Source organism: Python bivittatus, unplaced genomic scaffold, assembly GCF_059951505.1.
Source record: "Python bivittatus isolate LINGU-HERP-01145 unplaced genomic scaffold, Pbiv_v1 ctg000610_np1212, whole genome shotgun sequence".
Classification (NCBI taxonomy): Eukaryota; Metazoa; Chordata; class Lepidosauria; order Squamata; family Pythonidae; genus Python; species Python bivittatus.
In genome coordinates this window covers 33,325,526-33,344,915 of record NW_028277088.1, presented here as the reverse complement: position 1 = coordinate 33,344,915, position 19,390 = coordinate 33,325,526, and the positions used below count along the sequence as shown (strand labels likewise).

The following is a 19,390-nucleotide window of genomic DNA, read 5'->3' as shown; positions in this document are numbered from 1 at the left end:
GTCAGTTTGAAGGTAGGCCTATTTTTTTCTACAAAAATCTTATTATTCATAGAATTTTCTCATTTATAAGTTAGAACATCCACTGGTAGGTATTCTGGCTTCTGCATTGAGAGGAACTATATTTTTGGAACCAGAAATAAATGGGTATTTCAAGATTATGGGAGGAGTTGCCTTACCTCCCCTCTCCGGTAATCACCCTAAAGTTAAGGTGAAGAATTGTTTTGAGTATTTTGTGCATTTTTATAAGTATCCATTAATGCCTGTGCATGGCCACACTGACTGCCATCAAAAAGATTGTCCTTGCTTGCTCTTAAATACCATAGTAAATTTCCTACGACAACAGTGAGGCTAATGAGTCTATCTTTGTAAAAAACTCTACTAAAATCTATTCAACTTTTTCTTTCTGAAGAAGAGAGAAGAGAAAAAAAAACAGTTAGTAGCCAACCACCTTGTCAGCTGTGTACAATGGAAAGATATGATTCAAAAAAACTTTGTAGACAGACTGTATTGTTTGAAGTGAAACATGAAAAGATTCAACATTCAGTGTTCAACAAACCTGCAATCTGAAGTCCAGGCACAGAGTCCCCAGTCTTCATGTAGTGGAAGTTTGTAGTGGACAGAGGAGGAAGCTGACTTTTGTGAAGGTATTCCACACTTCTCAAGGCAAAACAGAGCTCAGACATTGCTAGAATTAGATCATAAACATCTCATGATGGATAGATTTTCTGATAGTACAAGGCTTGGAAAGGTGACATTTGGGAAGGCCTACATAAACCAAATTGCTCAGCCTTTTTACACCTCAGACCCCAATGTCTTGATGAAATGATACAAGTGATGTAATGATCTCAGAAGACTGATGGGGGGGGGGTTCATGGCATAGGGAGTAAGGTGCTTGGAATCAGCCATAGTGTGAGGTACAGTAAGGATCATCCAACTGATATCTTTGTCACATGTCTAGACAGACAGAGGAGACATGTATGGCATGAAGAACCAATCTGTTCTCTGTAGTAAAGTCCAAATACCCAAAGTCCAAATGTTGAATAAAAATTGGATCCAGATTTCAACCCAGATCATGCCCACTTTGTTATCTGGAAAGGCTCACTTAATTTTTCAGGAATGTCCAAAAGTTCAAGCGAATGTAGCACTCCGCTATATGTATTAAATTAAAGAAATGTCATTTTTTTCTCTAAGTTAAAACAATTAACACCTGTATTAAAGTAATCGCTCAGGGCAAAAGTAGACTTTTTCTGTCTCCTGATAACCTTCTGTCCTTCCCGGCAGAGTCTTGCGTAGTCACTGTATGGGGCAACATTCCTCCACCGCTTATGGTACTTATTGGAACTGTGTGTTTAGAAAGAAAGAATTGCAAAACTACTCCCTCCTGTTATAACGTTAAAAAATAACAATGTTTAAATAAAACACCTTATTCTGCTTTCCCCTGAAACTGTATCTCTTGCTCTTAGTTAAATGAAACCTGATGAAATACAAATCCGTCCCAAAGAAGCTCACCTTAACCTTTCACCCTGAGACTTCCATGTGCTTAAAAAAAAGGGGGGGGAGGGAGGACAAGAATGGAAAAGCATTAGGGCTGAAACAAATGTTTCCAAATGTTTTACATTTATTCCCGTTTACTGGACTTCCACCCCTTATCCTGCTTCAGAATCCCGTAGAAACAAAATATTTGGACTTAGCAGATACTATAGCTTAAACAGAAAACAACTTCTTTCATTGAAGGACCTTCATGGAGTATAGTATAGTGAACTGAACTGTAATATAATTGGATTCACAACAAAAAAGTATCAGGACTTCAATGACATTCACGGAGATGAAACCTTTGGAGAGAACTTGATAAAAATAAATTAAACTTGTTATAGACAACTAGTATGGATAATATTAAAAATATATGCCCTGGGACCACCATATGCAGGTTTATGACAATATATTTCACAACATTTGGAAACAGTTTTGATGTTTGACCGAAGAAGGTGGTAAATTAAAAGTAGTGTTTAGGTCAACTCTGCTTAAACACAGTTATGACAGGGAGTGAAGGATTAGGATGTAACCTAACAGTAACCAACAGATTGGGGGCTCTGGAAGAATCCCATTTTTAATGTACGCATGGTTATAAAAAGGCTTTCACAAACTGATCTTTCTTAATGGTTTAAGGCACAGTCTGCTTAACTTAAGTACTTGTTTATTAATTTTTCATTGCTTAGCTTAACCTCTGAAGGGTAAAATTCCCTCTCTCTCCCACTAAATCAATGATGTTATGTTTATAATGGAGTTGAAATTAGCACAAATTCTCTCCCTTCCTCCCTTTCATTCTTTGTCTCTTCCTTTTTTCATTATTTATTCAGTGGAGTCTTTAACACATTAAGGAATTACTGGGTTGGAGTCTTCTGCTAGTGCTAGGGCAACTTTTAAATATTCTCCCGAAATCCCTAATTCAAAATGTATACTTTGGCATCTCAGAAGTGATGGTATGAGGAAAAGGTAGCTGTTCTTCAGTGAATTCTGCTAAATAACTATTCTCATCTAAGTATTCCATGGGATCCAATACAGAGCCCCACCCAAAACTTGAATTCATTTCATAGAATAAAAAAGGCAATTCAACTCCAGCATCTTAGGTGTTTTTGTGGTATACATGAAATATTTCTATAAATGGTTAAAAACAAACTTTTTCACTGCAAAACTGATCCCAGTAATGAACATATACATTTCTCTCTCATACACATCCTGCTTTTCGGTTTTCTGATGCCAGAATTAGTACTGAGGTGTATAGCTCAAGTTGCCAGTTAAATAGTATCTAGGCTTTCTCTACCACAGTTCCCAAATGAAAACAAAATAAAATTCAGATTTGCTACCAATTTACTGCACTTGCCTTTTGAAGCATTAATTTTTGAAACAGTACTAAGAGAGCTACTGCACTATTACATGAAGGAGGATACATGCTTCTAAAGCAAGAGAAAAATAATGTTAACTGCAAGCTGCAATCAGTCTTAATTCGTTCTTTATTGCTGCTCAGGTTCAGTGTTATTTGAGCTGGTCTTAACAGTTAAAAGCATTTCAAATGTTCACATGGTGTGCATTAGGTTACAAAGTAAAAGCAACTAGAGCCCACTAAATATAACTTTCTGAATGCAAACCACATGAATTTGATTTCTTTGTGGCATAACTTTAATTGGGTTCAGAGGTCTCTCAGATGTACCTGTCTATCTGCTTTCTGATGGCCTGATATGATAAGGCTAATATGAAGAAGCTGGTCTGAACTGCTCTCAGTTACAGGAATCCATTACCTAGTTTACCAGGTTGTGGTAGCACTTTACTTGAGAACCTCTACGGCTTTAGCCAGGCATCCATCACCAAGAAACTGGGCAAAGCAAGGTTGTACTAGTAGTGCATACAAGTCACAAGGCAATACAAGAGGGAGAAACATGGATCCAGCTGACTCATCCTCTCCAACGTTACCTCTTTCATCAGTACAGGTCACTCATGCATGAATAACTTGAAACTAAGAAGGGGACAGTGGCAAAGTGGAATATACACAGAGATGCTATTCAGTCACTTTGCTGTCTATGTGCCGCTCTATCTGTAAGCGTAGGCAGGGTGGGAGAAAAGAGGATTCGGTTGAATTGATGAGGGGGGGTCCTTTCTGGTGCATTGAATTGTCCCTATTTGTAATATGCCTATTTGAATAGTGGTATGTAATTAAGAAGCTGTTTGCAAAATGTCTTCTGGGGTCCTCCCTTGGGGACTTATCCCCCCTCAAGTTTCTCTAACTTCTATAATATATATTTCCTCTTCTCTCTTGTCTTACATCCCTTCACCCTTTATTTCTGCTTCTTTCCCAACCTCTCTGCAGCTTTGTTCTCTATCTTTCCTCTTTCACTCTACCAGACTCCTGCTTTCTTACTGGGCAAAACAGCTGGTTTCATAGTCCTACTTTTTCTTCTCTCTTTTAGAATAAGTAGGCACCGTGTAGAGCACAACAGCTCTGCCTGACATCTTAATTTCCCAGGGGGCATCTGGGCATATGTGGCTTTTCCTAGAGGCCCTATAGAGAAATTAAGGTGTTTGATGTGACTACAGTGCTCTTTATAATATGATAAACCTTGTTTAAAACAAACAAAAAATTAAAAAGAGAACAAGGAAAAGAAAAGCCCCTCTTACTTGTCAAGTAAGCAGGAGAGGAATTTGTGAAAGAAAATAAGGAGAGAGAGAGAGAGAGAGAGAGAAAAGGGTTGTAAGCGGAAAACCTTTAAAATTTATGTGCCCTGGTGTGTGAATGTGGAGGTCCTCCAAAATGTTGGACCCTGGACCTTTGCCTGGTGGTCCTGCCCTAGTGATGCCTTTGATGTTGAATGATTTATATATTCATTGGTGACTAAGGGCACATCTTGCAGTTCATCAGGCAGTCATTGAGAAATGAGTCAAATAGGAATCCAGGCATCTGCATTGCTAGAACAAACGTAAAGTCCATCTGGTAAATTAACAAAAATTCCTTACCCCAGGAACTGTCATTTAGGTACCTACAAATGGTTTTCAAAGTGTTCTGAACACAACTGTTGTGTTGAATAAAATAGTATTATTATCCTTTTTTTTTTTTTACTCCATAGGGTGAGAGAAGATAAAGGTTTGAGAATAACATCTTAAATCCACAACAGATCAGGTTTTTACCTTGGGATTTCAATGAGCACATTCTTATCTTCTACATCTTACAGTTCCCAGTCACTTCAGCTTTATCCCAAAGCTATTTTTTTTCCTTTCAAATTTGCTCTCTATGCACATTCTGTTCAATATCTGAAGCTATGCTAGGAACATCATTGCTGAATGAAGGTAAGTTAGGAACAGGTCTTTCTTGATAGTGGCATCAAGTCTTTGTAACTCTTTCCTTCAGATGTCCTAATTCCATATTCTCTGAGGCACTTTAAAAAAAATTGGCTGATATGATTTAATTTTTAAGATGTCAGTGGTATTTTTAAATACCACTGTTATGCATAAATTATTACTATCTGATATTTTTGTTTCCTTAGACTTTGCTCTTTATCCTGCATTTACTTTATGTTGTTTTGCTGATTTTATGTTGTTCATCACTGGGAAGTCTATGAAGACCTAAATATTTACCAGCAAATAATAATCTTCATGCAGGAATTTCTAGTATTAGTGTTATTCCTGGTTGGAAACTCAGTCCCAAGTTTCTGAGATCTTGGTTTGATGAATATTATGTGATAGCTGAAGCTACATTAACTGATGCATGTGGATGTTCTTTGCATTTTAAAAAAAGAGGATAAGGCTGTTCCAAAAAATAAGAAAGTGAAGTAGCAAAAAGCCAAGTGGGAAAGGTTTATATGAGAAACCCAGGAGAAAAAAAACCTCAGTTGTCTTCTGGCATCTTGTTGCCAACTCTACTAAAACCTAAATGTGTCTGGGAGTCCAATTCCACCAGAGATATAGGTCAACCACTTCCATGAACAATTTACTATAACAGCGCATGAACTGGGCCTGTGTGTGGTAGTTTCTGAGCCTTTCCCTGACTAACCCCCTTTCACCACTTTGGAGAATTTCAAACCTATTACACAACTGAGAAATTCTAAAACTGCTGAGAGTCAAGATGGATTTGATTTATGCAGAACTCCTAAAATCAGTTTGAATGGTGGCCTCCTTATTCACCATATTGACTATTCCTTACAGAAGTCCAAACAGTGAAGTCTATACCAATCCCAATTTTTAAAAAAGATAATAAAGTCCAACCAGTTTAATTTTCATCCAAACAGTTTATTAAGCATTATAAGTAAAATGTCTGATAGACACCTTTATGAGAAACTTGCCAGTTGCAAAATCCAAGGTGCTAGCTGATGAGCAAACTGAATTTAGGCTTGATGGATCAATGTTTGATCAATGTAGTATCACTAGGCAGAAAAATACTCTAGTTATTTGCAAGGAATCTTCTCTGCAGCCTTCAGTGACCTTCAGAGGGGTTATGAGGGAGAAGGGCAGCCACGTGTTTCATTCAGCTAAACATGAATGATCCATGCGAACTCTTAAATGTGCTGCCAGCGGAGGGATTTCTGCACTACCCCTACTCTAAAGAAAATCACATGGGTATATCCTTGTCTCATTTTTATTTAATGTTTATATTAATTCTATATATTATTCTATAAAATTCTGTATTTTATTCTATGTGTATATTAATTCTATAGTATACTGTAGGTTCTCTCTTTCAACCTCAAAAGCTAGACAGTAAGCCTATTTCCATCTTCCTTTATGCTGATGATACTGTCATTCTTTTAAAGACTGAACTGCTTTAATGACTCTTCTAAGCAGAGAAGATGAGATATATATCTCATTTCTCCTGGCAGACTGTTAGATCCATGTTACATGTTCAGTTGCCAAATTTTGCTTAGCAGCCATGAGGGTATGTACTCAGGTCCTATCTAACATAGTGGAGTACCAACCACTGAACATGGGTATGTACTCAGGTTCTATCTAATATACTGCAGTACCTACCAGATATTTAAAATGATTCAAATTTCTAACCAGACCACTGCTGCATGTTGAAATAACAATAATAAACAATGTCCAGATTTGTGGTTTAGAGCCCAGTTATGAAAACTTGTACAGCCTGACTTAATCCCTCTATATCTTATTAACAGATAGCTTCTTTTAGTGATTCAACTATTTCTATTTCTGATTTTATTCTCTTTAATGTTGGTGCATTATTTTTGTTGTATTTGTGTATGCTACATCTGATTGGTCAATGACCTTAAAGAAACCTACTGCAGTACTACTAATCTCTAAATAATGTGAAACAAAAACTCATTTGCTGTAGCTGTAAGCTGTCTGACTTGGAAGGCAGTTGCACTGGAATCTGTGGAAATTACTTCCAAATACACAAGGAAATGGGATTGTGGTTCCAGTTGTTATTTTTTTCTATTTCAGTGGTTTGCAATTCAAAGCCATCAAGGAAGAGGAGCTTATAATATAAATCAAAGTCATTTCATGCAATCAGAAAAGAGTAAGGTTTTCCACAACCACCTGGAATCTACTACAGCTGGCTCTATGAACTAGCCATCATTTTAAACTGTCCTCAGTGGGTTCAAGTCAAGACTGATTTCAAAACACGATCATGAATTTCTTGGTAAAATAATGAAAAAGTCATAAATTAAGAATACTGATTGGGAGATTTTACAGGGAATTAATTCAACAGTTGGCTTCATTATTCCTTGGATAATAATGTTTAAATAATTTCTTACATTGTATATTGTTGTTTTAACAGAAGTCAAACATCTAAAATAGTTTATTTACTTAAACTCACTTTACTTTGTTAACTTCTCCAGAATTCCAAAGCCTTTGGCATGCTCATTTAATTTTCATCCAGCATATCCCAAGATACTCTGCCAGTGACTCACAGTGTTAATCTTACATACATGCTTACAGTGGGCACAACTTCATAAATTTAAGGAGGTGCCTTCAGTTGAAAGGCTGACCATGCCAGGAGGTTGCTGGGCCAACTTCCCTGCATAACTCTGCCTAATTTTTTACTCTGATTCAGTGTTCTGGAAAAAAAAAAATCTCTGCATTCCCACATTATGAAACAACTACCCATTATGTTAAAATATGCTAGCATTGAGCTGTTGCTATGAAATTCTTGCGTGGAAGCTATGGCCCAAATCACCTTCAAGTGTTTTTAAGACGAAAGCATCTCATCATGTTTGAAGAAAGGTTTTATTGAAGGTTTTATTCCATAAAACCTAGTAGAAGCATTAAGTTAAACTGCAGTAATTATCACAGATTATTTTGTAGAAAGGAAGTTTCCTTTTGCACAAAAGCCAACCACCTGCTGCTACTGTACATGTAGTAGCTTAATTCCAGTTCAAGGGACTATTAAAAAAATGTCCTAGCATCAGCCAGCTAAGAAAACTACCCAAACTTGGAGAAGGGTTGTAGAATCAGAAGAAAATAGCCGGAAGAATAGTGGAGCTAGATTAGGATTAGAATCCTTTTGTGAATTATTTTACTGTTTCATCTGAATTGTGTTGTTGTTCTGGTCAATATAGTCCTTCTGGTAAGGGAGCCTACATATGCACCAGAGACAGAGTTCTAATTATTTCCCTTTCCTTACTTTCAAAATCAACTCTTGGGCTATCTTAATCTCCTTCCAGAGTTTTAGAACAGTTGGTGTTTCAGACGCATATCAGAAAATATGTACTTGCTACTTAAATATTATTAGACTGCTATTTCACGCACACAAACATAGAGGACTTCCAGGGGAGGTATGGTGAACTGAACATGGCTCTGCAAAAGGGGAGGTGACAATCATGGCAAAGACCAAGGAACCAGTGAGTAGACCGGTCCTTGGAACCTCTCCAAATAAGGAGAGGACAGGAGATCATCTACATGTACTCCAGATGGCTGCTTCTTGCAAGGAAACTGCAGGACAGCGGTTTTCTGCAGGTTTGAGCACCAGGATACAACAGGATCTTGCTCGCAACCGTAGCAGAGACTTTTAAAGGACACTAAGTTCTTAAGCCTCGCTTTCTAATCACTTTCAGAAATTGCCCTTTAATGACTTCTAAGCTATTAGAGACCTTCAAAATGACAGGTTTGAAAAGATTGCATCGGATGAGTTTATCTTCAATTCTGAACAAAAGAAAAATGAATTACAAGCTTAAGAACTTAAAGAATTTGAAATAAACAGCAAAAAGCTAAATAGGATTTTGATCTAAGAAAGTTATAAATGGATTAAATGTCCAGATAAATTTGGAATATTGACTTTTACTATAAGATTTTTGAATTCACTATAAAAAATAAACAGCTTCTCCTGGGAAACAGACTTATTTTGGTTATCCCGGCAATTGCAAGTCATAACAAAAGAAGTGATGATTTTAGAAACTGGACACCAGAGGAGACTAAAGATTTTAAGCAGAAGAAAAAAAAAATACAAGCCTGATGTCAGTTAAGGATTTACAATCTGATATAAAATGTTATCACATTGGAAACATTAAAGGAGATCTTTGAAGAATGGAGCCAGAAGTTAGTAACTGCAATATCAACACTGTCAATAATATTGTCTGCTTCTATGGATAGACTATGTCCAAAAGATGTAAATGAAGGGATGACAGATGGAGAACAAATTGTATCTGACAAGACAGAAAAAGTACCAAAAGTGGAACTACAAATGACAGGCCAAGAGAATGTTTTGGAAAAGGACACTTTACTAAATATACAAAAGAAACTGCCTGAAGTTTTAAAATTAAAAGGGAAATACAAATGATAAACCAAGAGAATGACCTGGAATATGTTTTCTTATTTGATCTACAAAAAAGGCGTGTTAAAGCCTTGAAGAAACCTGTGCAATGGGATAAAGAAGAATTGAACAGAAATCAAATCCTACAACAATCTTTGATTGAATTAAAGATTAAGACTGTTAGAACTAAACAGAAGGACTATAATGTTGGTTTATTTGATCAAGGCTAAAGTAAGACTTTTTTTTTGCAATGTTCTGGCAAACCTTTATGGACTTCTTGCTGACACTAAGATTGAAAAGTTGATCTTTTATGGATTTGCTTATAGATAAGGGATGGCATATGGACGGGAAGCTGTGGGGGTCTGGATGGGTACAACAGGCTTCAGCTGAACCCTGGTAAAACTGAGTGGCTGTGGATTGGTTGCCCCTCTGCATCTGAGGATTTACAATCTTTGGTTTTGGATGGGGTTGCACTGCCCCAGACAGATCCGGTGCAAATCTGGAGGACCTCTTGGACTCATTTTTCCTGCTTGAGGAGCAAGTGGCAGTTGTAGCCAGGAGGGCTTTTGCTCAACTTCATGTGGTGCACCAGTTACTCCATTTCCTGGATTGGGAGGTCCTCTGGTCAGTCACTCACACCCTGGTCATCTCTCGTTTAGACTACTGCAATGCGATCTACATGAGGCTACTCTTGAAGATTATCCAGAAGCTACAGCTGGCTCAAAATGCAGCTGTGCGGACAATCTTGGGTGCCCCAAGGATGGCACATATAACACCTTTGCTGCGGGAGCTGCATTGGGTCCCAGTTTGCTTCTGGGTCCAATTCAAGATGTTGGTTATTATCTTTCAAGCCCTACATGGCATGAGTCCAGGTTACCTGAGGGACCATCTCACCCCCATGACATCGACCTGTCCCACCTGGTCAGGCAGAGAAGGTATGTTGCAGACCCCAGAGGTGCAGTGGGCCCCTACCTTCTCAGCTTTCTGGAAAGAACTGAAGACCTGGTTCTGCCAGTTTGTGTGGGGCAAGCTTTAACCAACCCTGGGGGTGGCTGGCAGCCTGATGACATTCCCCAAGCCTAATAATTTCTAGCTACCATCACTTATTGGAAGATATTTATTATTTATTTAGGACTAATTGTTATATTGTATTTTTAATTAATATTTATCTTATCTTCAATCACCCAGAGTCGTTTTCTAATGAGATGGGCAGTGACAATTTATATATATTGGCATTGGGACAACACCAGAGGCTCAAAACACCAGTTACTCATAAATAGGGCAGTCACCCGAGACTCAAGGTCTAGGCAGACCAATCTGAGCACAGCCTGGATTGACTACAGGAAAGCCTATGACTCAATGCCACACACATGGATCTGTGAATGCCTGGCACTATACAAAGTCAACAGGACACTAAGGACCTTCCTCAAGAACTCAATGGGACTGTGGAAGACAACACTGGAAGTGAACTCAAGACAGCTCGCACAAGTGGCCATCAAGTGCGGCATATACCAAGGTGATGCACTGTCCCCACTGCTGTTCTGCATAGGCTTAAACCCCCTCAGCCAGATAATCACAAGGTCTGGATATGGGTACAAGTTCAAGAGTGGAATCACCATCAGCCACCTCCTCTACATGGATGACATCAAGCTGTATGCTAAGAGTGAACGAGACATCGACTCACTGATCCACCTCACACGGATCTACAGTGAGGACATTGGGATGTCATTCGGACTGGAGAAGTGTGGCAGGATGATAGTAAAGAGAGGGAAGGTGGACCGATGGAGTGGAACTACCAGTGGGCCACGTAGCAGACATAGAGACCAGCTATAAATACCTTGGTGTCCCACAGTCACACGGGAACCATGAGGAGGAGGCAAGGAAGACAGCAACATCCAAGTACCACCAAAGGATAAGACAGGTCCTGAAGAGCCAGCTCAATGGGAAGAACAAGATCCATGCCATCAACATGTACACCCTGCCAGTCATCAGATATCCTGCCGGTATAGTGAGCTGGCCAAAGGAAGACATAGAGGCTGCCGATGTGAAGACCCAGAAGCTCCTCACAATGTATGGAGATTTCCACCCCAAGTCCAACAGCCAGAGACTGTACACCAGCTGCAAAGAGGGCGGGCGGGGTCTGATGAGCGTCAAAGCCACTGTCCTGGACGAAACCCGGAGTATCCAGGAGTACATCAGTAAGATGGCACCCAAAGATGAGCTGCTGAGAGAATGCCTCAGGCAGCAGCAGACAAGGCAGGAGGTTCAAGCAGAGGAAGTGCCATGGCAAGACAAGCCCCTGCATGGGATATACCATCGACAGATAGCTGAGGTGGCTGACATTGGGAAATCCTATCAGTGGCTGGAAAGGGCCGGACTAAAAGACAGCACTGAGGCACTGATCATAGCAGCATAAGAACAGGCACTAAGCACCAGATCCATAGAAGCAGGGGTCTACCATACTAGACAAGACCCAAGGTGCAGATTGTGCAAAGAGGCCTCAGAGACAGTCCAACACATAGTGGCAGGGTGTAAGATGCAGGCAGGAACAGCATACACTGAACGGCAAAACCAAATAGCTGGCATTGTGTACAGGAACATCTGCACAGCGTATGGGCTAGACCCCCCCCCCCAAGTCCAGATGGGAGATTCCACAGAAGGTCATGGAGAATAACAGGGCTAAGATCCTGTGGGACTTCCAGATCCAGACGGACAGGCAGGTACTGGCTAATCAACCAGACATCGTGGTAGTAGACAAAGACCAGAAGACAGCGGTAGTGATAGATGTAGCAGTGCCAAGTGACAGCAACATCAGGAAGAAGGAGCATGAGAAGCTGGAGAAGTACCAGGGCCTGAGGGAGGAAATAGAGAGGATGTGGAAAGTAAAGGCCAAAGTAGTCCCAGTGGTGGTAGGAGCACTCGGGGCCATGACTCCTAAGCTGGGAGAATGGCTCCAACATATCCCAGAAACAACATCAGAGCTCTCTGTGCAGAAGAGTGCAGTGCTAGGAACAGCGAAGATACTGCGCAGAACCCTCAAACTCCCAGGCCTCTGGTAGAGGACCCGAGACTGAGGAAGACACGTACCACCCATAGGGGTGAGAGGGGAATTTTTATATATATATATAAAGAGATATCTGTTTAACCTTATAGGAGGTGAAGAGTTATTAAATTTGTTTATACTTGTTGTGATGAAGGTTGGAAGTCACTTCTTTATATCTTTCTTTTCTTTTTCTTTATTATATTCTCTCTTTTTCTTTTTTCCTGCACTTTTTATTCTTTCTTTCCATTCTCTTCTCTTTCTCTAAGAGAAAGTTTGTATTAGTTTTTACTATTGTAATTAAAATTCTAATAAAAATTATATTAAAAAACACATAAACATAGATATGCAAAGATGCATGCACACAAACACTTTTTTGGAACATATAATCAAATGATGCCTTACCTTGCACTCTGTACCTGTTTTGTAAACAAGAACACCCACCAATAATGGGAGATATTTCTCCTTGTCTATTACTGAAATGATAGAACAGCTTGTTTCTATTTTTTTTTCTTTATAAGAACTTTATTATATTATATTAAAAATACAATTAAAAACAAAAAAGAGAATACAGTAAAGATAGAAAATAGAACTAAAAGAAAAAAACCTAAAACTAAAATAGTAAAGATAGATAGAATAGAACGGAAAGCGACTTCTGACTATCTCCCATACAGATATAAATACAAATTTAAAAAATATTAATCTCTTAACACTAGTTAATCCAAATTCACATTATTTCTATCAACACAAACCACTTAATTATTAAAACCCACAATCAACACTTTCGTCCCCCCCACACACTTTCGTCCCCCCCCCTTGGTAATCCAAGAAGGGTTGCCATAAGGAGACAAATTTAAAAAACAATATTATCTCTTATTAATACTATTAATTTAGAATAGCTTGTTTCTAGAGTTGTTTCTGGGGTAATGCATTTTGTCTCACATACTGATGTTCTTTGCTGGTTCCCAAATCATTTGCCAGTCTTTAGGTGATACCTTCTCATCTCCCAGCCCTAGGTCTGGGGCCCTGGACTTTCAGCACTAGCTGAACCCCAGAACATCTGAAAAACATGTATGTTGCCATCAATCTATGTAATGGTATGTGGGAAAGACCTTGGGAGACTGGGCCAAGAGACACTGCCAAGGGAATGGTCAGATAAGAGACAGCATAGCTCACAACTGGATAGCAGTCAGGGCAACAGGCTCAGAAGAGACCCTCTCTAGCTTCTTGGGCTGTAAAGGAGATGGGGGCAGAGAACTGTACTTTCAGACTTGCAAGATTCTGTCATTGTAGCTTTACAATAAAGTAGGATTAGCTCATCTGGCTGTGATTCCTATCTGGTTTACCCTGTGAGGCTGACATCAGTCTTGCAAGGAATTTCAAGAATGGCCTCCAATCCTCAAGGAATTCTGCTATCCAGTTGCAGGTTTCTTTGTCTCTTATCTGGCCATTCCCTTGGCAGCATCTCTTTGCCCAGTTTCTCAAGGTCTTTTCCATATACCATTACAATCTACTCCCAAAAACTGTTAACCTTTATTTAGGACTTCTTTATTTTTATGCAGCCACCTTCTTTTTTTTTTTAAGACAACAGTAGGAAAATATGGAAAGAAAAATTACAGCCTCTCCAAGCACACCTAGTTCTGTTTCATAGAATGAAATACACATCCTTCAGTTGAATCCCAGCCTTTTGCAGAAGTAAAGACTGAATGCAACAGCCTAAATGAAACTTTATCTTGCCATTTGTTGTTTTTGTTGGACTGCAGCCAGCGCAAACATTTGCAGGTGGCTGAGCCATATTTTGACACTTAGCTATCTACAGTTGTGATTAAAATCAGAATGCCGCTAAAGTGGGGTTCTCTGTAGCCTTCCAGGCCTGATTCTGCTCCCACCGTAAATACGCTAAGGCCATGACAAGGCTGCTAAAAAGTTTAGAGTTCATGATCAGGCATATTTTTGCAGGGCTGTTCATGAGTGTAACATTTTAAAAAAAAAAATCTTCCCAAAGTATTACATTCTTCTAATTAGTTATATGCCAAACAATACCCCACCATAACTAATCTTACACTACATTAAAATACAAACCTGAAATTCTAAATGCAAATGTTCTAAAATAGCTTTTTGTGCTTACGAATGTTGAAAACATGCATAAAAGGATTAAAATGAAATTCTTTTGGTTGTGGAGTTTGACTTTCCCAAGAAAGCTTGTTCAGTTACGGTAAGGGTTGTAAAGGGAAATTTCTATCCCAAAAGCATTATGTGAAAACCAAGACTGAATGCCTAGATATACAAAAAAAGATACAGAAGACATTGAGACTTGACACACGTGTATTCCCCTGAGATTTTTATGGATCACCAATCAAGTGACTGCTCAGGCCATATAATCATTCAACTTTATAAAATCATAACGTAACCCTAACAACAACAACAACAACAAAAACAACAAAAAGCAGTGGCATCCATTGAGAAATATATGAATGTGGGAAAGAAAACGTATTGTACATTTGCTGATCTAGAAAAAGCATATGATAAAGTGAGTAGACTTGAATGATGGAATACTCTATGCATATATGAAGTTGGAGGTTGGCTACTGAATGTGGTAAGAATGGTGATTGAGAGAAATTGGGTATGCAGCTAGCAGAACAAGTTACAAAAGCAGCTTTGCATTGTCACAACACAAGCTCAGGGTCACTGCATCCCGGTGTGCAAATTGTGTGCCACAAAAGAGTGCTGCATGAAGGGAGATACTACTTGCAAGAAAAAACAAAATTGTCAGAAAAGTGTGATCTATCGGTTTTGGAAAAGGCAATATTTCCCACCAATCAAAGGATGCAGCATTATGTGTTATTATGGCAGAGATTGTGTGATATCTTACAATAATATTTTGTATTGTTTATATTACAATAGTGAATTCATTGGTAAACCAGTGACCTTTGATGAGTATAAAATTTAAGATAGATTTTTTTTCCTTCTTAGTTTGTATCTTTAGTTTGTGTTTTTAATTTTGTTAAGTTTCTTTTTTTGTACGATTGAAAATTGTCTTGTTAAAAATAAAGATATTAAATAAAAAATTAATTTTTAAAAAATCACAATTCAGGTGAAATATAAATGCATTTTCCACTCAACATCTTCAGAGCAATAGAAGAGGAATGTATCCGATACTTTAATGACTGACCCATTCAACAGATTTCTACATATATGTACAGTATGCATATATACCCTATATATTTTAATAACATTCAATTCATTATATACATATACTTTTAACAGTAACTGTCTGGTCAGTGTCCAGTCATGCCATGTGGAAGAGTTATATAGAAAAAGACTGTCGAAGAAAGAGAAGGAAATACAATATCAACAACACAGGCTTGTCAATTTGCACATGCACACTTGGCCACCAAGACCAAAAACAGAACCTATACCTGTGACCCAGCAGGCCATCGCACCACTGGATACACATGAAGAATCATCAGCATCACTGGTGAAACACACTTCATCGAACTGTGATAATATGTGCAACATTATGACCTGTGGTGTCCCAATAGTTCATGGAAGGAACACTGGAAGTCCAGAGTATTCTGTTCACTGTCTGGTGAGTACTGTAACTCAAGTTATTTTTGACTTTGATCTTTTGTAAATAATTTCTGTTTTATAATTATATTTAATACATTTTGAATAATAAAAATGCTGAGGGGCACTCAGTAGAATTCTGGACACGGGTGATTTGTATGCTATCAGCACTTCTGCACAAGCTTCCCCCCTTTTGTAAATGCATTGTGATACGTGTACAAAATATGTGGTGCTTGCTTCATCATTGTGATGAAGACACTGGATCCTGCAAATGCTTCTAACAGCGTATGTGGGAATGAATGGAATGCTTAGAAAATAGTTCAGAAAGTAAGACTAGGACATCCCCTTAGCTGTTTAATGTACTTAAGCATAAATGTATAATGAATACTTGTGATAACATGAGAAGTCGGTTGCTTGGGTTAGGAATGTTGGTTGGGAATGTGAATGTGTATATACTTTTGTATGCAGATGATGTCATGGTGTTGGCTGAGAACCCAAATTATTTATGGTGAATGTTAAATAAATTGCATGATGCAATGTGGAGTATGCTCTGAAAAATAATCTATCAACAATCAAGGTGTTTGACAGGGAAAATGGAGTGAATTTGCCGGGTATACATAAACGGTGAAAAACAAGAAGATGAATTTGTGCACCTTGATAGAATGTTTACTAAAGATGGGGAAATGGATGGGCACATTTTAAAACCTACAAATGCTGGTTGAAATGCAGTGAATACGATATGTTCTATTGTGAAGAATAAATGTTTTGTTAAAAGAAGCACAAAGAGCCATATATTAGAGGGTGCTTTTGTCCATGTTATTGTATTGAAGTATATCAGGGAAATATAAATGTTGACTGTAGTAAGAATGTATATTTAAGAAGGGTATGCAGTAAAAGAAAAAGAGGTAGGGTCAAGAATGAATGGGTGCTAAAGGAATGTTGATTAAATACAAATGTGAGTAACCAGTACAAAATACATTAAGGTCGTTTGATTATATAGAGAGAATGAATGAGGTCAAATTGTAAAACAAATATATGAAGAGTGAAGGGAGCAGGAGGAAGGGGTTTACCAAGAACATGGTGGCTTGAGATACTCAAAAAGTGATATGGGAGGTTTAAAGAACAAAAAAAATAATAAATGATGAAGCAGTATATGGACATGGGAGAAGCAAGGGTGATTTATGAGGTATTGTGAGGTATGGAGAAAAGTGTTGGTATAATCTAGATCTAGCTATATTTCTTTTTTTTTATATCATGCCTTTAATTCCTTTGGTTTACTATTTCTTACTCATTTTCTGTGGTTTGCATAATGTTGCTTACCTTGAAAGGGAATATTGTAATGAATATGTATGTACATAACAGTAGCATTAATCACAATAAAATCAGAAAATGACATTGGAAACAAATAAAAGCTCAACAGAACATCTATTATGCTCATCTAAAAGCACTGTAACGAGTCGTTAATCTGACCTCCAGAGGCAGGAGGGTTCTACAACTGAAGAACAGCAGCAGAAAATGACCGGTATCAATTTCCAAATTACCAAAGTAATATCTGTATCAAATTTGTGAGCAGAGAAATTCCTGGAGCAATAGTTCCATGCATATGGCAGGCACTAGTTTAGGAAGGATAATCTAGGCCAATGGTGTACATCTAATCAAAGCTTAGTATACAGGTCAGTAAAATATATTGTGGTTGTTTGATCAGCAGAAGAAGTTTATACATGCATCCCTCCACACATACATATGTACACCCACACAAACACATACATAAACAATCAAGGTTTTATATTATAAACCAAAGCATCCTACCTACATTCTGTAAAATGTAATAATTCAGCAACAATGGCACAGAACATTCCTGCTCTGTTAGAAATACATATATATTTAAGTTATAAAAGATATTATAAAAGATAACATTCAGCCTCCATACCTGGCATCATACTCTGTAAAGGCAGCGATACAAGCAAAGTATCCACCTCTCCTACTTTACCAGGGCAAACATTAGGTGAAATAGTTTGTCTCCACCTAAAACTACTGAGGATGCACTTACCCAATTTGCCGATTCGTGGAAGGTGCTTGTGTTATGACTGAACTCGATTGCGGTGATGGCATGGCTTGTTGAATCACAATGCTGGTGTCATGGTTTGGCATCCTGGGATTAGAGAGCTGGTGCGCCCCTGGTGCTGTCATTGCTCCTCCCACACTGTTATGCATTGGAAGATTCTGTGAAAAGGGAGAGAGAAAGCAAATGGAATACTAGATTTGTTTAGATTTTCCTTATAACTAAAACTGCAGATTGGAAGTCTCACAATATACACATGCAAACAGCGTATCAGTGGATCTTATTCTAAACACGTCTAAAGAAATGACAAATATTTGTTTGCTTTTACAGTGCAGTACAAACTGAAAATACCTAGAAGTTGAACCATCATTCTTCTGCACATCTGAGTCATGATTTCTAATGCAGACATTTTGTACCTAACCATTTGCTTGTGTTCGATTCATATTTCATTTGAAAATGATTTCCCAGAGTTGGTGTAAGACACATTGATTTACAATAATATTCTTGGCAGTAAACCTCATTGTGCTAGAAGGGTATTATTTGACTCAGCTTTTTGCTTTTTTATCATTGTGCTAACAGTAACATTTACTAGTGAATAAAATAAAACTTCAGATATATACAGTCTTAGTTCAGAGGAAGAACAGATAGATTTGAATATTTCAAACTTAAGGCTAACAAAACGAAGCATATTAAAAAATAAGACTCTTGTTTGCAGATATAAGGTTTAGAGACATAAAATTGTACATCCATAGGTTTCCATCCACAATGGCTGACTGTGCAAAGATTTGGTATGGTAGGTGCAAGCATGTGCTAAATACATAAGAAATATGTGAACAAAGCTAGTGTTTACTTTTCATAGAGTTTCAGTTAATAAAGAAAGCCAAAATTTGGCAGGGGGGAGGAAGGGGAGAAGCAAAGGTCACAACACTAGTAAGAGACGCATATGCAGCTTAATAATAGCTATCAACTGTCTGACATATTGAGATTTACACTTTGTCACAAATACTTTCATAGGACTTGATGCTTACTTTTATGGGACATAATGCTCCACTGAAATATTCCAATTAATTGTAATTCTTTGACCCAGAAAAAATACATTTAATGTTTGTGATTTATATATCTTTATAAATACATGCACATGCATAGACACATTAACTATAATACTAAATAAATTAATGCAGCGCAGGAAAACTTCCATTATTTTTTCTTTTTTTGCCTTTAAGTCAGTGATGACTCCTTGCAACTGCTTGGACTAGTCCCTGCAATTTTCTTGGCAAGATTTTAAAAGTGGTTTGCCGTTCCTAGGGCTAAGAGAGAATAACTGGCCTATGACACCCAGCTTCCTTCATGCTTAAAGTGGAACTAGAACTCATAGTCTCCTGACTTCTAATCTGGTGCCTCAACCACTATATCAAACTGGCTCTTGAATTTTTTTTTTCCTTACTAGCTCTCAAAGTGATAAAAGGGCATTTGC

General features: G+C 38.0%; 1 protein-coding gene across 8 annotated transcripts in view; it reads right to left on the bottom strand.

The window, feature by feature from the left end:
* CREB5 (cAMP responsive element binding protein 5) overlaps nucleotides 1-19,390 on the bottom strand; it is a 268,806-nt gene that overhangs the window by 158,233 nt on the left and 91,183 nt on the right. For all 8 annotated transcript variants that reach the window (XR_015797873.1, XM_088150721.1, XM_088150725.1 and 5 more), the window contains one exon: nucleotides 17,905-18,077. Coding sequence is in view for 7 of the 8 variants with exons in the window: in XM_088150721.1 (XP_088006847.1) it covers nucleotides 17,905-18,077 (173 nt within the window). In the remaining variant the exon portion in view is untranslated. The remainder of the gene's footprint in view (nucleotides 1-17,904; nucleotides 18,078-19,390) is intronic.